General features: G+C 35.9%; 2 protein-coding genes across 4 annotated transcripts in view; one reads left to right on the top strand and one right to left on the bottom strand.

Annotated features, from left to right (window-relative positions):
* Positions 1-25000, top strand: part of LOC136849680 (TBC1 domain family member 2B-like) — a 546715-nt gene that overhangs the window by 318623 nt on the left and 203092 nt on the right.
* The window catches only part of LOC136849679 (uncharacterized), a 201762-nt gene that overhangs the window by 20006 nt on the left and 156756 nt on the right, over positions 1-25000 (bottom strand). For all 3 annotated transcript variants that reach the window (XM_067123023.1, XM_067123025.1, XM_067123024.1), the window contains exon 2: positions 1253-1343. In XM_067123023.1, the coding sequence (XP_066979124.1) occupies positions 1253-1343 (91 nt within the window). The remainder of the gene's footprint in view (positions 1-1252; positions 1344-25000) is intronic.

Genomic DNA, 25000 nt, shown 5'->3' with positions numbered 1-25000 from the left:
ATTGCAGACCTTTTGCAGTAATTATGTAAGAGGCTACAGCAGTATGTAACTGCATTTCCTTGCCAGTTCTTGCTTCTTTAGTGCTTTTACTCAAGTGAGTTTAAATCATTTAAGTCACAGCAAGTGGTGTATGTTGATTTTAAGCATTTGTTAGGATGACTGCATGTTTTGAATGTTACCAGTGTGATGTAGGATGAGTCAGAGAAGGAAGGATAGGAACATAAAAGTGTGTAATTGTTGAGGGTTCTTATTAGTGAGGACTAATGGAAATTGCAAGATGGATATAGGTGTACCATTGTCATTTTTAGATATTTTAAAAATGATTATAATTCAAGCTACATAGTGAATGTAAAACATCATAAGACATTCATTTACTGTATAGTAAATTTTAAGCATCTGTATTCTTAATATGATCTGTGCTTCAGAAAGAGAATAAGAAAAAAATTAAATACTTGTGCAGCAAGGTACAACTGCACTCAGAAACATATTTTCAGAAAAATGTTTCTGTGTCAGTGCTGTATGTCGTGATGCTGACAAATATTCATGTCATATATAATTTAAAATATAGATTTTTAATTGTGATAACAGGACCAACAAGAAATATAATACATCTCTTGGGACTGACCTAAAAGAATTTATTATTAAGCACTGGTTGACATGGAGTTGGAAAAGCCAGTTAGAGGAAAAAATGCAGATGAGGACCAAAGAAACATTGCAGAGAATCTTCAGTAATGCTTATTTTACAGGGTGTGAGCCACAATGCACTGTATACCCCAAAGGGGACTATCTGTGTAGGATATGCATGTTGTGATGTGGGTTTGACTGATTTATTTAACAATTAGTGTCATCAAAATAACTGTGGTCATTACTGATCATCTATAAAACTAGTAAAACTCCGACATTTAAGGAACTAAATTTCTTGAAGGAGACCAGCTTTTTCATAAAATTAAAGAGGCTTTTTGTGATAAACCAACATCTCCAAGAATTCAGTGAGATGCCATATAGGAGATAAATAGAAAGGGGAAAGTTTTAATGAAGCCAGTCAACTGGGCTACTATATCCTCTATTACTCCAAACTTATAAAGAAATGATGTCCAGGGCAGTAAAACAAAAGAGTGCCAATAAAACTACTTCAACAACTTTTGAAGCACATGCAAAAGAAAACTCCCTCTCTATATTAAATAAGTTGTTCTTAAAATGTAATAATAATGTATTGCCCTGTGAATGCTGTCATTATTGTTATAATACTCACGCCTGTGATGGTCTCCATGGCCCATGCGATTGCTCATCTCATGTTCCTTAGCCCTCTTGATTTGATGGGCCCTCTTGCCCTCATTGTGTGGCTGCAGAGAAAAGAAGCAATATAAGGTATTTGCACTGACAGTTAAACAATATTAATAATGGTAATAATTATGATAATTTCAACTTGTTTGTTTTTGTACTGTTGCAGAATGACAAGAAATACTCATTAGTGGATTACATGTTAAAAATTACATGGTATGGAAAAACATTAGTTAATTCATCAATTATTAGCAAGTGAACTAAGAATGTTTGGTCATGTGGAGAGAATGGTGTTAGCATTGGTGGAAAGGCTTTAATACCCAAAACTTTTTGGAGAAATGAGGGAAGGGGGACCTAGAAAGTACTGGTTAGCTGGAGAGGCAAAGGTGCTTAGATAGAAGATTCTTAATATCTTTGAATTTCAAGAGTTTATGAAAGACAGAGGCAGTTAAAGTATACCTTAGTTTAACCAGACCACTGAGCTGATTAACAGCTCTCCTAGGGCTGGCCGAAAGGATTAGATTTATTTTACTTGGCTAAGAACCAATTGGTTACCTAGCATTGGGACCTACAGCTCATTGGCTGGTAGGAGAATCAAACATGGGGCCAGCAGAGTGCTAGCTGAGAATGGTACCCACCCGTCCAATGAGGAACTTAGACAGAGGCAGTTTGTGTGTATGGAATTCATATTCAGTTAAAGAATGGTGTGGTAGGGAATCTTAATGGTGATTGTTGTTATTGTATAATTGTTAGTTAGAGGACTGTTTGGGTAATATTGACTGTGGCAGGAGAAAAGTTGTAATGGTCTTGGAGTGGAAAAGAGTGATAATGAAAGAAGTTCAGTTTTGGGAGAGTCTGAATCTAAACCTTTATGAATCACATGCTTCCTTCCTCCACTTTCCATAATTACATTCATTACTCCATCTTCATGCCTTTTGACTTGCCCTCAAATCCTAAATAAGCATGCTTGGTATGGGAAAAAGGCTGGTTATGCTGGGTGATTTAGATACACAAAGTTCGGTGACAGAGAAAGAGATGGTATTGTTGGGAGTTCTGGAGGCAATGAGAATGAGTAAGTCCAATAGAAATCAGTATGGACCGAGTCATGATTACTGGAACTACCACGATTTCCTAAAAATAATGTAAGTTATTTTAACAAAAGGAAAAGATCAGGAAGAATGTTTCCTAGATTATATTAGTAAGAGTAGGTGGAATAGCAAACTGAGAAGAGCATTTTCTGGAGGTATATTTGATCATTATTTGGTTGATCTAAGATTGAAATAGTTTGGAAGGAATTGGTAAAAGTTTTGTGTAATATATGAACCCGTAAAAAAGCATGTGACAGAAGTGATAGACAGTGTTGGGGTTGTTTAGCATGGATTGTAAAGATAAGTAGTTGAGAGCTGTTAAAAGTTTTGGTGATGGAACTGGTGCCAGAATGTGTAAATGGGAGAGCTGCTACCTTGGTGCAGAATTGGGTCTAAAAAAGTTTATGTTGCTTTTGTGTCAGTTTCATAACTTTAGCGAAAGGACCGTAGTTGTAGGTGTGAAGTTGAGGATAATGAGTGGAATGTGAAAAGTCTGTGGAATATGTAGTTGATGTTTGCAGATGATAACGTACTAATTGGGGATAGTGAACTGAAACAGCAGGAAGTGTTTGCAAAAGGAGATAGTTTGAGATTAGATTTTATGAAGGGTCAGATTTGACTGTAAATTAAAACCAGACAAATGGAGCATTGAATGTTAATATGGAAAGTTGGAAAGTGAACGTAAATGATTCATATAGATGTTTGTGAGTAATTATATATAGCAAAGAAGGTAGTAAGGTTCTAGGGAAGCCAAGGAGGGAATGTATGAAGGGATTGTTGATCCAGCACTTCTTAATAGAACTCAAGTGTGTATGTTTGTTGCCAATGAAAGAAAAAAATTTTGAAGCTGAAGAGATTAATTTATGTCGTTTTTGTGGCATATGAATTGAAAGGGTTAGAAAAATGGAAACATAAAAGTGGAAAAAGGTTAGTGTGTGCGAAAGGGACGGTCAGAGTGTTTTGAGATGATTTGGTCATGTGCATAAAATGGAGGACAATTGGTTAATGAAAATTTTATGAGTGGGAAGTGTTAGAAGGGAAGAGGAGAGGAAGCCCATGGAAAGAGAGGACTTGAATAACCTGGAAGTGAAAGAGTTCATATAAGATGAGGTAAATGAAGCAGTGTGTGTCTTTGTGTAGTGGGATTCAGCGTGTTACAGGTGATCATTCTGTGTAGGTGTATGAAGCAGCTGATGTTGTGGAAGGTTTGTGCCCTGTCCTTCATTCATAGATAGCCAGTTAAAGTAAGATTGTGGCCTTGACTGTTGAATCGTTTTACCTCAGGAGTAACCCCCTGGAAATGGCTTAATGATTTAGGCCATTTAACTCAACTAAGGATAGGTTCGAATCCTGGTTAGGTTAAAGTGAATTCGGTAATGGGCTATTTGTGACTTTATAGTTGAATGTATGAAAAGTGTCACATGAAGTCGATAAATATATTATATATATATATATATATATATATATATATATATATATATATATATATATATATATATATACAATATATATACACAATATATGTATATATATACACACACACACACACACATATATATATATATATATATATATATATATATATATATATATATATATATATATATGTGTGTGTGTGTGTGTGTGTGTGTGTCTGTGTGTGTGTATTTTTTTAGCATAGCAGGCCACAGAGTAAGCAAGGAAATGTGCAAGTCAACTCTGAATGCTTTAAATTCATTTAGTTACAATAAGGTTCTGTTAATTATTTTAATAGTAAAACTATTTATTTATTATTTTCTATATTTACAGATACTTTTGTACTGCCTTAAGTGTATGGTCCTCGGAGTGTGTGAAGGTTCAGTTATTTTTGCATGTTGTTTTTTCCCTGCTTCCCCTCGCAAAACTTATAACCGCGCCTATTCTTTCCCCATATTTTGTTTCCCCTCGACTTTCCCTCCCCTGTGCTGTCTCCCCTTCCGTTCCAATTTGCCTAAACTAACAATGCTCTGTAGACAGGCCGTGTTGGGAAGTGGATGGGGCCGTGGAATGAGAGAGCTGAGGTACGAACTGTGTTTTAAAGATAAATTTCGGACGATGCCGTTTAAATTAACAAAGGAATTTTCATTTCGGGGGAGGCATCGCACCCTAAAGCCGTTATATTCATTGTGTAACTCTTGCTGCGCTAAGTTTCAATTCTTTCCTTCTTCATTTACTTTTTCTTTGCATTTTTCATCTGTCTCTTGGTGGAATATTAGATTTTTCACACTTTTTTGTTTTTAAGATAAGCCAGATGTGCTTTGTTGAATATAAAATCCAAGTGTTCGGCGATTCACGGTTTGTATATCAGGATTTTCACCTGGAAAAAATGAGGTCAAAAGACTTAGTACACATTGTTTGCAGACAAAGAGAGAAGTCAGTTGTTGTTGAGTGGAGAAAAGAGAAGTAAAGTCAACATTCTCGGCTTATTCCAAGGTCGTTTTTGTTTTAAATTTGCAGCAGAAAAATGACCGAAGCTGCCTCTCAAACAGCAGAAGTTCACCGAACTGCTTTCATTTTGGGGGGAGGGGGGCTTCGTTTTCGTGCTCTTGTTTGAATTCCTCATAACGTGACTTTGAAAGCTACATGGTAAAAACCAGTTTATTCTCGGAGATGTATAAGGCAGTAATTTTTATGGTAGTAAATTAATTTGGTGAATTTTTTCGTTGCTTAGTTCCTAAAGTACGTTTAGATTTCGAGTGAGTTTAGCATATTTGAATCTTTAGAGTTTTTGTTGTAAAAGTAATTTTAAGGCTTTGTTTTTGTATTTATATATATATATATATACATATACTGTATATATATATATATATATATATATATATATATATATATATATATATATATATATATATATATATATATATATATATATATATATATATCCCAAAACAGTTTCATTGAGTAGAAAATGGAGAGTAAATGTCAGCAAGTGTAAGATTACAAAGGTAAATGGAAACCCGCAAAATGGAGCAGTGACATATTGATATTTATGATGGAGGAATGGAAGTAATTGATTTATATAGGTGTTTTGGAGTGAAGGTAACACATGGTAAAAGGATGAGAGAGGAAGATCTTCAGAGTAGGTGAAGCAAGTAAGGAAACAGTGTGTTTGCAAAAGTTCGGAAAAATACTGTGTCTGTGGAAGCCAAGGTGGAAATGTATGAAGGGATTGTTGAGCCAACTCTTCTCTATGGAAGTAAAGTGTGGACGTTGATTGAGATGAACTACTACATTGTGTGGCATGAGATGAATTAAATGGGTTAGAAATGTGAAGATACATAGAAGAGGTGGTAAAATAATTAGCAATGGTGAAAGTGTGGATCAGAGTGTTTGGTGGGTTTGTATGTGGAAAGAATGGAGGACGGCAGGCTGCTGAAAAGTTCATGATGCGGAAGCGTTACGAATGAGAAGATGAACTAGAAACTAGATAGATGTCGTGGAAGAGGTACAGAAAAGAAATCGCCATAATGTCCAGGAAGCGCAAGAGTGCATGCCAGTGAATGCCTTAGCGTGTGGGTGTGTGTAGCGAGGTTAGATCCACTGGTGATGAGTGTTCAGTGTAGATTCTTAAAGGAATTATATATGATAAGCGCATCTGTCCTTGCTTTCTCTGTATCAAACTCAAAAGGTATAGGTTCGAATCCTACCTCGGTGTGGATGCATATATATGTAATTAACATCTAATTCCCCTTGGGATTAAGTTGGTCCCTTAGTAAATTTGATGTTAAAGGGACGTTTTTTGTGTTTTAGTGTTTTGATATATATATATATATATATATATATATATATATATATATATAAATATATATAATGTATATATATATATATATATATATATATATATATATATATATATATATATATATATATATATATATATATATATATATATATATATATATATATACTGCATATTAAAGTGTAAGATTCATAGCAAATTTATGGAGGTGTTTCCGTATGTATACTTACTCGTACGGACACATATATTGCATTTCAGCTGTTTGATTTTACTGGATTAGGTATTCTCCTCCATTGCCCTCATAGGCTCAGTGTGGGCTGTGAACTCTGCGTGGTTATTCCATCCTCAAAGTTCTAGTGTACGGGAAGGTTTTTTTTTTTTATTTTCTTATCACGCCAGTGTATTATAGTGGTGGCAGATACGCAGTACTGATAGAGAAGGTCTTTTCCACTCTTGTACTCCAGAAGAAACCTCCCTTGGGCCTGCTCTGTGGACAAAGGATATCCTCAAGAACCAGTGGTTTTGCCTTGATTCTCTCTCGCTTTGATCTGGCCATTCAAAGGTTTACATTAAACAGAGGAAAACTTCCCCCATCTCTCTCTCTCTCTCTCTCTCTCTCTCTCTCTCTCTCTCTCTCTCTCTCTCTCTCTCTCTCTATATATATATATATATATATATATATATATATATATATATATATATATATATATATATATAATATATATATATATATATATATATATATATATATATATATATATATATATATATATATATATAAAATATATGTATACATATTTATGGTTTTCTACCGGATCAAGGAAAATTCCTTACCCTCTCTCTCTCTCTCTCTCTCTCTCTCTCTCTCTCTCTCTCTCTCTCTCTCTCTCTCTCTCTCTCATCAAGGAATGTAGTTTTATCAGGAATAAGAACGGGCACGTTCCCCCCGTATTGAATGTAATTACATTTACTTTTTTTGGCCTAATCTCATTAATTTCCTGGCATTTCATTTTCACTAGCTCTCATGCCCCTTTCTCAAAGTCAGTGTGGTATTAACGAATTCGGATTTCTTCTCACGTTTTTTCTTTCATTTCCGGTCGATTGCGTTGATGATTTTTTTTTTTTTGTACATTTTACATTTGTTTACAGTATGAGGTTGTTCCTCTCTGACGCTGATTGGTCGTCAGTGCATCGGGATAACTAGAAAACAACCTTACGTCGACAGTTAAACTGTGAAGTAAGGGAGCGCGCTCTCTCTCTCTTTCGTGACCCAGGAATGAGCATCCGCATCCCACAAACTTTTTTTTTTTTTTTGCCCTGTATCCGATTTTTATTCAGACATGAAAGGCTAATGGATGTGCTCCCTAAAATGTAGTATGCCTATGCTGACCTAAGAGGGGGAATTAAGTACTTAGTTGTTAAATGACCTGTTACTTGCAACTAGTATGGAGAGAGAAGAAAACACCAAGTATGAGTTCGTTGCTGTATTACAATGTTCACTTTCAAAGCTCCATTGATAAGAAATATATATATATATATATATATATATATATATATTAGTGTATATATGTATATATATACACTATAAAATGTATATATGTATATATACATGTGTATGTATTTATGTATTTATGTGTATGTATAAACATATACATACATATGCAAACATACACTCACAGGTAGAGTATATTTTATATATATAATGTATATATGTATATATACATATGTGTATGTATGTATTTGTGTATTTTATAAACATATACAAACATATACACTCACAGGTAGAGCAAATTGGATATGAAACGAAATTTGTAGCTTAATGTTTGTGAATATAAAAATTATGGCGGTGATGTGATAAAAAATCTTAAATAGCTGTGTTTCAAATGCACAAATCAGCTGTCATGGGGGTGGGCTGATGCCGGCGCTAAACAGAAATACCTGCATTCGACAGGCATATTGTATGGCAGAGTCAGGTATACCTCTCTGGCCAGCCCAGTTGTAAGAGATCTCGTCACTGAAGTGGGAGATCGTTGCTGTCGGTGGATCAAATCCGCCAGGTGACGAGCCAATTATCAGTTATGATTAATTTGGTATTATTTCCGTGGTAGAGCGAATTGCATATCAAACGACCTTTTTAGCCTAATGTTTGTGAATATAAAAAAATGTGATGGTGATCTTATAATTTATATATATATGTATACATGTGTGTATGTGTGTTTGTGTGTGTGTATGTATGTAAATTTCACTTTTAATTATAATTCCATTTGGGTGCATTAAGTTCTTTATTCCTAAGCTGCAACCTCTTTATACTGTACTTAAATTCTCTTTCTTCCATCTTATTACATGATATATGTGACCGTTGACTGTCAATTTCCGTTTTTGAATGAAATACATATACTGTATGTAAAATATAAATTAATCAATCAATCATTTGGGTATAGTTATATATATATATAAATTTGCTATATGATATATGTATATATATATATATATATATATATATATATATATATATATATATATATATATATATATATATATATATATATATATATATATATATATACCTGTCTTGAGAACAGTCGACTAGAACGTCGATGGAAGTCTTGTTGTGTGTTTGAGTCACTTAGGTACCAAATCATTTATTAATTATAATTCTTCCTCTGTGATATTTCCGAAGTAGTGCAGAATTGGATATTAAACGACATTTTTAACTTAATGTTTGTGTGTGTATATATATATATATATATATATATATATATATATATATATATATATATATATATATATATATATATATATATATATATATGTATGTATGTATGTATATGTATAAATATATACATATATATGGGTACTAATCATTTTTACCCTTAAAGGGTGGCTCCAAAAGGTGTTTTTGGTTTTACGCAAGTATTTTATGTTGGGGTTGCTAGCCCCATGCAACCAGTGCGACGATTCCTCTAATGGCGGATGGCTTGAGAAAAAAAAACAAACCATAATTGACTGCCATGATTGTCCTTTAACTTTTAAGTCTTCCACAACGTCTGTTGCTTTCTATACCTGTATAAATTTACAAAGCTCTATAAATTTACAAAGCTCATTGGCATTGCTTAAAACCCACAGACACTGCCATTCATCTGTGTGTAGGAGGCACAAATGTGATTCCTGGATGTTAGGGCCCTTGCAGTTAGTCACTTCTTGCATACCACCCACAAAGTACTTTTCTACATTCTTCTCAAGGACCAGATTATAAACGCTCCTCCAACCTGTCGTCACCCATTCAGCTTAAGTGGACCACAACTCTGTTCCACTTTTCGCCCATACGACCTTTTCAACCCATTTTCCATAATCCAAGATTTCTCATCCTTTCAGTCCTTTTTTACATCGTATGTCGTACATAACTGTCTTCAGTATCATTGTGAGAGAAGAGTGGTTAATGCTAACGAAAAATCGTAGGATTATCGGTGTGTGGGAGAATGGAAGAATACCCTGGTACTTGGAAGTTGATGGAAACCATCCTCGTGTTTCACATTTGCTGACGCACTCTTGAGGAAGGGAAGAAAATCCCTATATAACAGCTGGGCGGTCGTAGTAACTAATCGTCACATGTAAGTGTACCATTGTTTTTGCAGTTGACTAACGCTTCAAGAACCTCGGACATGGCTTCAGCTTACCCTAGCAACTAGGTGAAACTCTCTCTCTCTCTCTCTCTCTCTCTCTCTCTCTCTCTCTCTCTCTCTCTCTCTCTCTCTGATCAGATTACTGCCATATTTTATTCGCCTTCGACCGGATTAGGAAGGTATGAGGTGACGACTGGCGAATGGGTTGTTATTTAACAGGAGCGTGATAGAAAAAGTTTGAGGGATGATATAAAACTTTGTTGAAAATGGCAGGATGAGATATTGTGATGGAGAAAGTGGGACGGATGATATAAAGTGTTGACGAAAATTAGAGGGAATGGAGATCTTTATGGAGAGAAACGGATGAGATATTGTGATAGAGGAAAATGGATGAGGTTTTGTGATGGTAGAGGAGGTGGGAAGGATGATAGGAAGTACTGACAAAAATGGGATAGAAGTGGTGGAAAGGCCTGAAGCCGATGCTGCTGTGTCTGCTTATATTACTTTTACTGTTGCAAAAGGGTTGATAATAGTATGATGTTATTAGTTACATAATTTCAAGTTTGGTTCCTCTAATTTATGTCGATATTGGCACTTATATGTAATTACGTATTGATTGTCGCGTGTCGAAATTACTATATGTCAGTTGGAAAGTAGACTGTAATTTCTTTGTTTGCATAACCCATTTCTTTACACGTAGAATTTGCGTTGATAGTATATTTAGAGCCTGTATTTGTGAATCTCTCTGTGAGTGCAGTTCTAAATATAAGCAAAAGCCTTAAACGCTAATGCTGTCACAGTGATTTATTCAAATGTTTGTATGATAGATTATGGATCTATATATGCATTTAACCATAAAAGTACTGCTGAAAGCAATTCGGGATAGGTAACTGCGCAATGCATCGGGCACCAAATAATTTTTATTCATTATCCCAATGATGAGGAAAAGTAGACTTCTTATTAAAAATATAAATTGCAGTTAATTTATTGTCCCAATTATGAGGGAAAGCAGCCGTATCGTTATAGCAATTAATTGGAGGGCATTTAGGGGCTAGCGTGCTTTTCAAAGGCAACATGAAAGCAAGTAAGGGTGCTTTGAACTCGCTTCCAGTACTTTTAGGTCGTAATGAACATCGCTGTGCTGGAAATCATTGTAATTCCCCCCTCGGGTTTAATGCCATTTTTTATGTGCCACCCTTTGCCCATAAATTTTGGCTCATATAAAATTGTTGATGACCATTTTGATGTACAGTCTCCCATGTGGATAAGGCCCGGTAGGATGGATGGCAGAGGTGTTAGGGTGGGTGGTGATGATGCCTTGCATCCCACGCTTTTGCCATTTCAGAATCTTATGGAAGGCCTTTCGTCGTTTTTGCAGTTTCGTATATACAGATATATATATATATATATATATAATATATATATATATATATATATATATATATATATATATATGTGTGTGTGTGTGTGTGTGTGTGTGTGTGTGTGTCAGCTACATATTAGTAGCTTATTTATCTGTCTGCTTCTCTATCCATCTCATGCACACTTGCACAAGTACATTTATGACCGGAACTGCAGCATTACTTTTGATGAAATTAATTTCCATAATTTTTAACATCTTTCGCACATTCTTCATTATGTGAGTATGCACTGTACTCAGTGCAATGACATGCATTATATATATATATATATATATATATATATATATATATATATATATATATATATATATATATATATATATATATATATATATATATATATATATATATATATATATATATATATATATATAATATCATATATATAGTTGTAAAAATGAGAAACTGGTATATATATATATATATATATATATTTATATAGCTTTATTTCCAAGCCATTGACTTGAAAATAAACCTGAAACCGGTCAGTACATACACTCAGTTTCTCTTTTTTCAGCTTTGGTGATGTGTGATAAACGAATCACGTGTTAAAGTGATTATAATTATATTATATATATATATATATATGATATATATATATATATCATATATATATATATTATATATATATATATATATATGTGTGTGTGTGTGTATATATGTGTGTGTGTGTATTTGAATATATATATATATATATATATATATATATATATATATATATATATATATATATATATATATATATATATATGTATATATGAAATATATATACAGTATATTTATACATATATATGTGTATAATTTTTTTTTAGAATTTTACAATGACAAATATATAATGAGGGAAAGATTCACAGGATAAAATATCGTAGACTTGTCTACTCCAGACGAGGGAATGCAAATCTGTGCATGTTTCCGTACACGTTCAGTCATTGATTTTAAGGTCCCAAACGTTGAGTCGTGGAACGTTGCCAGAAATTCACTAACCGTGGCTCTTGGAAAGAGCTGCAGCCACCATGTCTCTGAGACCATGTAGAAAAAGAAAAGGATTCAAAAGATCTACACAGTAGAAGATTCGATAGATGATACTTTTAAGATTTTTCATCATCACTTTTGCAACGAGCACTTTCGATTCCTTAAATTTCTCTTTCTCTCTCGTACCCTAGCTTGGATCATGAGGTTAGATTGATTCTCTCTCTCTCTCTCTCTCTCTCTCTCTCTCTCTCTCTCTCTCTCTCTCTCTCTCTCTCTCTCTGTTGCTTCATTCATTTTTTGATCGCTGTGGTATCAGGTACTCTATTCCTTTGTGGCACTGAGTTTTGAGGAATTGGAAGTATAGAATGAGGGCGCTGTAGCAAAGTCCAGGACACACGTACAGTATCTCGGTGGTTAAGAATTTTAATCTTTATATCGTTTTATTTTTATATATTGACCGTCGGAGCTTTTTAGTTACGATCTTTCAAATTTGAATGTTTTAATCTCTGATGATTATTGTCAATTAAAGGAAACAATTACAGCATTCATCAATTTTAGTTCGTCAGCTTAGTATTAATATTATTATGTAATAATATATTCCGTAATCTGTAGTTACACATCTTTTTGCATATGACTCGAAAGTGACCAGCCATTGTGAGCATGCTGCTCCGTAATCACAAAAAAATACTGCTATTGTAGTAGTGGTGCTGGTTTCGTACGTATACTGGTCCTTTTTGGGATCTTTCCTAGATAGTGACCCCAGGGGTTTTCGGGGGTCGTTATCTAGAACTAATATATCTTGGGGGTTACTATCTAGGAAAGATCCCCTTTTTGACTATTGCTTGATAATGACCAACTGCTTACGTCCTGCTGTCTAAATAGCAAATAGTTGCAGCTTTATTTCGTGGCATCTTTTGGTCTCCCATTGACTCGCCTGAATACCATATTTTCTTTTTTTATTTCCCCTGTCACACGCCTTCCTTTCGTTCTGAACTTTTAGGTCCTTTCTACTCCAGCTAATATTCATGGGTTTTTTCCTCTGTCTCGTCTCTTTTCGTACCATCTTCGTCCTGGACACTCCAGCAGAAAGTCTCTCATTCCAGTTATTCATTCCAGATATTCTCGGCTCATTGGAAGTCCAAATTTTTCCCCCCGCACGTGTCTTTTTTTTTTCTTCTTCTTCTTCCATTTTATCTTATCTTCTCGCTTCTGCGTCACCAGTGTCAACACCATTCTTATTTTGGTGACATTCTTCTCTCCTGTCCTATCCGCATTTCTTCTCGACGACTTCGTCTTTTCCATTCGGCGTCATTATTCTCGTTTCTGTAATATCTTTACTTTTCACGTTTGTGATTTGATGTAACGTGGCTCACCGTTTGTTTGCGAATGAGAGAGAGAGAGAGAGAGAGAGAGAGAGAGAGAGAGAGAGAGAGAGAGAGAGAGAGAGAATGTGATGTGTGGGTTTCTGATACTGTAAATGTGTATTTGTAGACTGCATGTTCATAAGCGTTTATTGTACATCATACGTATAAGTATTTGTTGTGCCGAAAACAGAAATGTTTGTCTCTGTAAAACCGGGCTATAGCCATCACTCTTTTTCTATTTCTATCTTGCTGGTCAAGGTGTGAAAATGGGTCCCTCGTCCTATCGGCCAATGATTAAGGTAAAACTGTCCTCAGATACAACAAAGAACTGTGGCGTTTTGGACCATAATCGGAAAAGGATAGACCTCGGCTCTAAGTATTGAGATGTATTTTTAGTTATATTACTTAGGAGAAGTAAAAAAAAAATCTATCACGGTAATAACAAATGGGACGGAAATATGCTTGATTATGGCAAGTTTATAAAATACTGTAGCTTTTTAATAATGAGAGAGAGAGAGAGAGAGAGAATATCTTTGAATGGTTTCACCCCTTTCCGTTTTGGTGGTAGTCATTTTAGACTGAACAGTGAGCACTCACGTGGAAAGTTTTTATCTCTATTCTCTCTTATTTTTTTTCTCTCTCTGTTTCCTTCCACCTTAACTAGGACTCACACAGGTGACTTGACTTGTTACGCCATTCACTGCTTAGATCAACAGGCGCATACTGGATTATAAGGATCGCGTCCCTCCGTCACTTGCTTTCCGGTTCGAGAATCGAAAACGAATCGTCCAGGCATGAGAGAGAGAGAGAGAGAGAGAGAGAGAGAGAGAGAGAGAGAGAGAGGTTCAGAATGAAGGTGACTGAGAATCTGCACGACGTGAAAAAGAGTGAAGTCATGTCTCCTTCTGTTTGATAAATTTTAAAGAATCTTATTCGACAGCACACGGCAGTACAGTCACACATTGCTGTGCTCCTTTATCGTAAGGCTGTTACCAAGGGATAAGTGCCGATGGCCTTGTTAAGGAATGCAGAGGAAGAAAGAGAAGGCCCGTCGTAGGTATCTTCTCACTGTCTATTCTGTTCAGCACCCTTCCTGGGACCCCTTCCCGAGTCTTTTTCGTCTCTTGAACTGTCAACACCCGTCTCATGTTTCATGTACCCATTGTTTCTGTGTCTGTTACTGGTCATTCTCTCTCTCTCTCTCTCTCTCTCTCTCTCTCTCTCTCTCTCTCTCTCTCTCTCTCTCTCTCTCTCTTAATTTGTTTGTTTATTCTCATGAAGTCATTGAACTCAATGCGCATGATTGTTTGTTCCTTAATTTTTCTAGCTTCTTCAAGCCTTTAAATTTCTTCAGATTTGGATGGTCTTTTGGAGTCCTGAACATAAGACATTCTAGTTCCTTGCGGTCATTGGATTTTTAAAAATTTCCAATTCCTTTGAGTCACTGAAATATTTTACATATTTCAATGACTGATGAAATCTCCTTATATTTTATTTGTCATACATATGAATTATTTGAACATCTCTTACTGTTGAGCTTCTTGAAATCGTGTAATTTTTTCTTCATATCTTTTCTATTTGTTTAGCTTATTGTTGGTATCCAGTCTTCTGACAATGTTATTTTCAGTCTAACCGACAAGAAGTTACAAACATCAAACCTAAAATTCCGAGAGATGGTCTGTTTATTGATAAAATATAAATTTGTTTAATGCACGGAACATCACACTTCTTGAACAAGCCATGTGTTCAGATCAGTGCGAGAGTGTACGTGTAATGTGATCATTCCAAAGTCAGTGGGGTCCAAATGCTGGCTAAGGAGATTAAAGGTCAAGATTGCTGAAAATGTCTTTGAACTCACCTTTAAAAGTGAATTAAAAAGCTGAAGTTTGCGAAGAACTTAAAAGGTCGACGCTGCTAATTAGGAAATGGGTCGATATTTGTTAAATAGAGTAAAGGTCAGTATTTTCATGGAATGCAAGCAAAGGTAGATCTGTTGATTAACTGTTAAACATTAATGAAGGCTGTGTTGTGGATTCTAGTAATGAGAAGCCTTGAAAAGGTTCTGTTTTTTCCGAATAAGTTAAAAGCTTGGTGTTTTAGTTTTCAGTAAAAGAAAACATCAAACATAACAAATTGCAGTCCTCTAGACTCAATAGTTTTTATTTTATTTAAGGTTAAAGTTAGCCATGGTCGTGCGTCTGGCACCGCTATAGGTGCCAACAACACATGCCACCACCGGGCCGTGGCTAAGAGTTTCATGGGCCGTGGCTGATAGTTTCATACAGCATTATACGCTGTACAGAAAACTCGATTGCTCCGAAGAAACTTCCGTGCATTTTTTCCTTGTTTATATTCGTGAACGAGTATGGACGTCAGTTACTGAAGTGCCCTGGGTACTAGAAGAAAATAGCGCTTGAAACTGAGAGATCAAGGTCTCGGGCGGTGGAGGGATTCGTTCGGCCATTCCTGAATGTAAAAGGTTGATTGGGCTATTGTTTAATCAAGGCTAATTAATGGTGAAGTTTCATGATCGGAAGTTTTTTGATTTTTCCTTTCGGTTTCTAAATGTGTTGATGTATGATTTGAACCATATTCTGTGCATACATAGTTGGTCTCGTTTAATCTGTTATACAGTATTTCCTTTATATTAACTTTACCTATATCTCTAAGCACATTATTATTATTATTATTATTATTATTATTATTATTATTATTATTATTATCTCGTCTGCACAGAATTCAGTTGCTGAACTAGTTTAACTTATCATAGGACTCCGGATAATGTAAGGAAAATGGAACATAACAGAAACTACGGTTATTTCCAAGCCGACGTTCCCCGTGGTTTCAGAGTTTTTGCAGCATTTGATGAAAGAATATGAATCATCGGTGGAACTTAACATTTTTTAGAGCTGTCTATGAATCAAGACTCAGGCTTTATAATCAAAATGTCCTAAAATGATATATATATATATATATATATATATATATATATATATATATATATATATATATATATATATATATATAAATAGTTGGGAACGCTATTTAAAAACAAAAAGAAACAAAACGCCCAAACCCAGAGATAACGTAGTCCTGCACATCTGAATTGTAGGAAAGAGTGTTTATAACACACTACAAAGGCCTTCAAAATAACACGGCTTAAAGACTTCAGGAAGCTTTACCTGTTGCATTGTTGTATATTGCATCCTAAAAATATATCAGCTACAACGCTATCTGAAAACGAAAACTCTCCGGCTTCAACTGAATGACCAGATATAGCTGCTCTGTGAGTTACACATTTAACAAAAATTTTTTGAACTGACTGATATCTACAGTTGCGGTATTATCTTTTTACTGGACGCAGTTGCAGCTTTTGAAGGCTGAGCAATTATGGTGTGCTCATGATGAATTACTGGAAAAAAAAAGCTGGGCTTAATTTAAAGACACGAATCCCTTGAAATCTTAGAGGCTGTCATTTAGTTAACGAGAAGGCCGTCCAAAGGAGTTCATAAAAATCTGTTGACAAGTGTCTTTTGGAACATGTAAAACATAGTGGCCTCCTTGGCATGTTTCCTGCGAATGTGTGCCTAATATAATGATAATATAGTAATAATAATAATAATAATAATAATAATAATAATAATAACATATGTTGGGTGACATATTTTCTTACATGGTGTCTAAGTATTTGAGAGCCAGCTCATCTATACACCAAAAATTCAGTCTGCCTAGATGTGTGTGGGTGCACGCTCTAATTTATCTGTTAATTTTGTCTAAGGTTTATATTGAAGAATTGTAATTGTGACTTGCATATTAGGGCTATTGTTCTTCATCAGCGTCGTATGTCGCTCCGAGACAGCTGTTTCTCGGCCATAGTTAGTCAATTGAATGTGTTCACATTTCTCTGCAACTTGTGTTCAACTGTCGTCTTACTGGGATAATAGTTCTAATAAACTTGAATGCATCAGCTGTCAGGAGGATCTGCTGACAGTCCGTCGGAAGAAGGACGGAACTGGTTTTATTATATAATTGATGGTTCGAGGGCTCCTAGTTTAAGGTAGTGCAACTGTGTCGCCTTAGAAGTTCTTTGAGTTTATGGTCACGGAGTAATGAGAGTATAACACGTCTGAAAGAATGTGATACAAGTTTTTGCATGTTTAAATGTCAATAACGATTTTCTTTTCGCCGTAACGAGAACTTGAATCTATTACTGTTATATTAATTTCTTTGGCTGCCTTTCTGTGTGTGTGTCCCTCCCCTCCCCCTTCCACCTCCCCTCCCTCTCCATTTCCCTCCCCCTTTCCCCTCCTCCCTCTCCATTTCCCTCCCCTTCCCCCTCCCTCCCTCCCTTCCCCCCCCCCCTCCCTCTTCCCCCTCCCCTTCCCTCTTCCATGTTTTATGATGAAATAAAATGTGTTGACATGGAGTACTATTAACAAAATGTTTATAGATTTGTAACATCTTTCTTTTTATATATATATATATATATATATATATATAAAATTGATGTACAGGTTTTTCAAATCAAAATATAACTTGCTTGACCTTTAGAATATATGAAGTGTTTAATTAACCTCATGTGGTAACTATGAACCACCTGCATTATGAGGATCACAGTAAATACTACTCCTGTTATACAGAGGGTTTTTTTAAGATTTAAAATGTTAATAATAACTGTTCAGAAATTGTCAACATTAAGTGACCCAACGGTATATAAAAAAGGATTTTTGGCTGAGCTTTGTTATTTTCGTTTTGAAATGGACTCAGCTAGAACAACAGCAGGTGCTACTGGACCGGAACCGCCAATGACATCAGCATTGGTTCAAAATCCATCAGCAGCTGCTTCTGCACCTACACCAAGATACGGTCAGTTGTTTGTATATGACCGGAAGGTAAACGGGGCTGGTGCTGCCCATAGACTTTTGCTGACTATTATTAATAAATTTAGAGTTAATTTAGCTGTGGGAATGGGTATGGTACAGATATGGGTATGGTACGCATATGGGTAGGGTAGGGGCATGGGTATGGGAATGGTATGGTATGAAACGGATATGGGCATGGGTATAGTTATGATATGCATATGGGTATGGGTATGGGAATGTGGAAATGGTATGGTATGGAATGGGTATGGGTATGGGAATGTGGGAATGGTATGGTATGGAATGGGCATGGGTATTGGTATGGATATGGTATAGGTATGGGTATGGTACAGATATAGGTATGGGTATGATACGGGTATTGTATGAATACAGGTATGGGTATGGTACAGATATGGGTACGGGTATGGTACAGATATGGTTATGATACAGATATGGGTATGGTATGGATATGGGAACTTGCAATTGTAAGCGATAGCAAGCATCTGCTAATTTTTTGACAATGTGTAACTTTAGTAAAATTAAGAATGGTTGTTTGGAACAGTATTGGAACGTCAAATTTATTGTCTCACATATATACATACATATATATATATACTATATATATGTATATATATATATATATACTGTATATAGATATATGTATGCATACATTAACTTTATCACATGCGCAATTGTTCTGTGCGTTAGTAAAATTACTAACAGGACCTCATTCAAACTGGATGGCATCTAATGGAGTACGAGTATTTATTCAGAAAAAGTTACAAGCTCTCTTGAACAAACAGTCCTCATTATCAAGTATCCGTATCAGAGAAAATGAAACACAAATCCTGACCGGTTTCGTCCTTATACCTAAGACATCACCACGTCTTCTCCTTCATATGTAGTAAGCTTTTAGTAGCGAAAGGGAAACGGGCGGGAATGGGTCCCCTTCTCAGGTTTCTCCTATGTGTCGACGGCTGAAGTTGGGTGGTTGGGGATCTCGGAATATCCCCTTTTCGGCAGGTTATCAAAATTCAATTTGTTTGTACTACTTGAACGTATCGGGAACCGGTTTTTGAATAATGGGCTGGGAGCGTTATTTCGTGGGCCCACCGTTGTTAGGACACCAGCTATACTCGCCAATATCGTTTTCCGTTATGATGAATCTGGTGCTCGATGTTGATGATGATGATGATGATGGTGGTGGCGATATTGTTGATGTTCGTTCCGAAACCTTGATGGTTCGGGTCTCGCGTTCAGGTTTATTGGTGGTAAAGCGACTCTCTCCCTCTTCTTCGAATTTAGTCCTAGAACTAGACTCACATATGGAGTTCGACTGTTGGAAACTTTGGCTGTGCCTTATTTCAGAATATAGCTCGTGTTCCAAAAGCCTTTTCCTTTTGACGATGGGCTTCGAGATGCCGTAAAAAGTCTTGAAGTAACAGCCTGGCCCACGGACTCCTATGATGCCGGTGGAGGTGAAACTGTAGTCTGTAAAGTGTGATAAGGTGCGCATATACTGTAATAAGGACGAGACTTCCAGTAGCTGCCGAAGTTATCTTGGCTGACTCGAGAGGTCCACACCAGTCATCTTACTCCCATAGGAAGGGTCTGACGGGCATATGGCCGGCTTAATCTAACCAAACAAGTGAAACTAAAGTGTTCCGGAGGAATTTTTTTTCCTCTGTCTTTACATTCGCCGCTCTGTCAGCCTCTTTTCCGCTTACATTCATCCTTCCTTTGCCCTCTTTCCCCTTGTCAGATTTCTCCTGATGAGTAGTCGACATTGATAATGATAGCAGGAAGAGGAGGAGAAGTAGGAGGAGGAGGAGGTGATGGAGATAGGTATGGGAAAGGGGGAGGAGGGAAGTGGAGGCTGGGTGGCATTGATTGAAGCTTATTATCTGCCATTAAAGCTGCCAGGGCATTATTGGGAGGGCAGGTGGACAAGTGCTTCCTCCACAGCACACTTTTTTTGGGACTACGGTCATCCCATCGTCAGGAGAAAAGCGCTGATTGTTTTCGTGGCCATTAACAGTAGTTCGTGATTGACAGGTTTACTTTTAAGTTTTGATTTTATTTCGCGTTTCCCTTAAAGCCATCGTAGCATTGTTACAGAGTTTGCAGAGGTGTACAATATATATATATATATATATATATATATATATATATATATATATATATATATATATATATATATAATATTAGAGAGAGAGAGAGAGCGCAATGCTGAAGCACATTGCTTGTTGTCTTGTGTGTATATAATTCACATGTTAATATGATGTTTTGTATGCACGCATTATGTATGCACATTTGTGTCGAATATAAACAGATGGAATTCAGCAGTGCGTATCGAAAATGGACAGCTCCATTTGCTACTAATTGGTAACATAATTGCAGTGGAAAAGGAAAAGGTAATTAATTCTCATTTGTTCCACCTCGTAAATTGCTTTTCCGGTCGGAGACCCTCATTTCGTCGCTACGAAGTGATAGATACTAATCCCGCATTGACGCCATTAACTCCCCGAATTACAGCGCCGTCCATTTTGCCCGATCCCTGTTTACCAGCTGTGAATGAAATTGTTCTCTTCTTCTTTATTTATTGGTTCCTCACTCAAGTGGCGGAACAGAAAGGGTCATCAATGACCCGTTCCGCGTTTTATTTCGACCGGTGATTCGTTGGTGGAATTGACATGTTAATTTAATTATAGATGTTGCGCTTAATTAGCCTTTCTTCAAGTTGTGTCTTGTAATACATTTTCTCTCTCTCTCTCTCTCTCTCTCTCTCTCTCTCTCTCTCTCTCTCTCTCTCTCGTAGAATTGAAAGAATTTTATGAAATCTCGATCATGCACATCATTATTTCCTGACAAGAAATTCTTTCATTATCCTTAATTCCATTTAAGAATAGTGTACTGCTAGGTTTATGTGACTAGGGTGATTGGGTCCATTTTGTGGAAGGCGCAGCAAAGAGAGAGAGAGAGAGAGAGAGAGAGAGAGCAACCGCATGTCATTCACGTGGTATCACACGAGTTTTTCTGGACTTCGGTGATCAAGACCTATTTGGCATCATTGAGTTCCACTTGGCATCGGTAGCCGGTATCTACTTCATTGGCACCAGCCAGGGTCTCCTAGCCTTTTGGCCTTAGGAGCCGAGGGTCATGCCGCATTTAAAGTTATGATTTGTGGCATTGGTAACCAAAAATTCTTCTCTGACCCTCCCTTTGATGACATGAGACGTAATTAATGAGTGACCGCTCTGACCACGTGCACGACACGCGTCTCGAGTAGGTACTACCTTCCTGTATAGCATCCTCAGGCCAAGAATAGCTTTGGGTTTTTATGGAGTAGGAAAGATACAGATTGAAAGAAGTTTTGCTTGGTTATTCCAAGTCAGCATTTTGTTGGCTACATCGAATAATATATATACACACTATATATGTATATAGATATATACATAGTATATACATATATATATATATATATATATATATATATATATATATATATATATATATATATATATATATATATATATATATATATATATATATATATAAAGGCAAATGAGTTTCCTGAAGGAAAAGTGAAACGACGGAGTTTCACTTTTCCTTCATGTGACATTTGCCTTTAAACATTCATCTCGTTTCATATCTTCGTGATTCAGTCACAGATACACACACACACACACACACACACACACACACACACACACACACACATATATATATATATATATATATATATATATATATGTGTGTGTGTGTGTGTGTGTGTGTGTGTGTGTGTGTGTATGTGTGTGTGTATGTATGTATGTATGAATAATGCGACGAAAACTTCCATACTATCCTTTAATGTCAAGAGAAAGATTCATTTCTCGCTTCTCTCTTTTCCTCATGCACGTAATTTCCCGAGAAGTTTGTAAGGCAAATATGAATTTTTCAAGTAAGTAATTCCTTAATTGATTAAGCAATTCTTTCATAAAGTTTCGATGGTGGGTTTTGTTGATCCCACATGTCAGCGGTATAAGTTGTGGCTAAGGAATTATGAGTTTTATTTACCCCTTCGTCATGTGACAAGTAAGCTGACGTCAGTGCAAATTGGTTATAATGTTCGGCGTAATGGCGCATCAGAATGTTTATTTTGAGTTTAGAGCGTTTTCCAAAATGTATGGAAGTTTTTGTTTCTTATGTGAAGATAATCTAAAAAAAAAAAAAGTTTTTGTGTCTTAAGGAATTTCCTGTGACCGTATTTTATTGCAGAGGTTTTGTCAAAGCTGAGTTTCTTTTCCATGTAAATGTGTTTATTTGGTTTTAGATGAATTACTCTTTGATTCAAAGTTCACGCAGTCTTTTTGTGACCAACGAACTGAGTGAAATACAGATTTTCTCAGGTACTTTTTAATGTCATGTGGGAACAAATTCTTATATTCTCACCGTATCACCGGGTGCATATTTAGGGTTGAAAGTGCACACTCGCCCACACTTGCATTTTGTGTAAAATGTGTCTTAAAATAACATTACTTTTCTAGATGAGTATTCCGATGATTTTATTTTTTTTTTTTTATTTGCAGGTAAGTTGATGACATGAAACACCTGGCTGGTCCTGAAAGGTAGGCCCTAAAATTAATGTTTTTTTTTATTTTTTATTTTTTACGAAGAGTCTTAGTCACCTTAAGTAAAATTCGTGTTTAGTTAATCGTAAATTTCAGGTCTGCTGAAGAAACAAATGATTGAATGGACTTCCCTTCTAATGAAGCTGTTATTGTTTAAGAGGTTTGGTTAATTGTTTTTATTGAACAAAATGTGACAGCTGATTTACAGATAAATCATGAATTGTTCTGTGTAAAATAATTTTTAAAATAATTGACCTCATTAATATTTCTCTGTCTTGCTCTGCAGTTTTGCTCCTTCAAACAGTGGAGTGGTTTTGGCCCCCATTAGGGGCAGCCTCTTTTCTTTTAACCTTTTCATTAAAATCTTAATCGCAGTTTTTTTTTTAATGAAGGAAGTTGTAGATAGAAGTACTGAAATTACTTTCTCGGAAGTCGTCATGTGTCTTTTCAACCGATGTAATGTTTTAAACGTTGACGAAAACAAACCAATTCGATATATTGTGCTCCTGGAGGTAAGTGTAACCAGACAAATGGAGGCCATGTCTTTGCTCGCTATTTAACCCCGGGGTGGCTCCATTTGGAGATTTTACTTCAAAAACTTTTCTCCTTTCATTGGAGCCGTCCAATCGGAGCTGTAAAGAGCGCTTTGATGTGTTAAAGAAAATTGCCCTAGTTATTCCTAAGTCAAGAGAAAACGTATTTGGTGGTGGAATAGAATCTTTTCGCCCTCCCAAGTTTAAGATAAAACTATTGGAAATGGATGAAAAGATTTGACGCGGGAAAAATTCACGTGAAAGTAAATATCGGATGCGCTTGGGCATAATAACAGAGGCGCGTTACTTTGCTGCAATATAATCCCTGGCCTTTGCTCCTTAAAAGGATCGTTCCTTGCTATTATTTTGAGATATGAATTTAGTGTGAAAGCTTTGTCAGCTTCTTTACTATTATATTCTGGTTTGTTGGTCGGTGGTAATCATGGAAAGTTAAAAAAGTTTCTTGCCCCTTTTTTGAAAGATTAACTGATTTTTGTATTATTAATCTATGGTCATATCTCGGCAGCTATTATTTACGGACCCTGATTGGCGCTTCAACCGATGCTTAAAGGCTAATTATTGGGTCGACTAGCATACCAAGAGCACTAAAATGATTCCTAAGAATATTATTCCTTTTGTTCTTGAACATAACCTTTAATTATAAACAAGAATGTTTTTGACACACTATTTGGTGAAACATTTTGATGATGAGAAAACAATGTAATTTGATGACAGTAGAAGACGGGTTTGTGAAAATAATAATTTTGGTGCGAGAGAAGAGGCAGAAATTGATTTTGAAAAGATCAAGTGTGAATAATATCCCCAGGTCGAGAAAGACGGCCACCTAAGAAATTCCCTCGTATTAACTGATGCTTAATCATGTAATGGAGTACCTGGATTCCTTGCACAGTGTGCGTGCATCCTAAATGGTGTATAGTTAGTCTACCGCTTGAATCTGTTTTACATCGCCCAGTGAAATTTTATTCTCCACTTCTGTGTTTTGAAGATTCACGTAGATCACATGAGGCAATTGGGACAGTGCGTAAGAATATTCTTGAATACTTGGGAGTTTTTTCAACATTGTGGGTTGACCACAGACAGGAAGTTTCGTTTATTGCTTGCATCACTTGACTTCGATTATGTAACGGAATTTGTTACATACTTTTGGGTTCTCGAAACGGAGTTTCGACTTCAGTGTGTGTGTGTGATTTTGTGAAATGACGTAAATGGATGGCAGATAATGGCATAACATCTTGTGACTGAGATTTTGTGGATTGTGCGTTTAGACTTGAAGTTAGATAAATGATTAAAGCGTATTATTAGTGTGAAATAACAAAACAAAATTTTGAAGACTGTTTAAATCACATGACTGGATTTTGAGTTTTGGTTGCAATCACATCAGTGAATTAAATTTTTTGGCATGCATTCTCTTACATGAATTTCTTCGCGTATAATTCATTGCTAAATCCTTCAGGTGAATCACCTGTAT

This window comes from Macrobrachium rosenbergii, chromosome 21 (assembly GCF_040412425.1).
Source record: "Macrobrachium rosenbergii isolate ZJJX-2024 chromosome 21, ASM4041242v1, whole genome shotgun sequence".
NCBI classification, from domain to species: domain Eukaryota; kingdom Metazoa; phylum Arthropoda; class Malacostraca; order Decapoda; family Palaemonidae; genus Macrobrachium; species Macrobrachium rosenbergii.
This window is presented reverse-complemented; position numbering and strand designations above follow the sequence as displayed.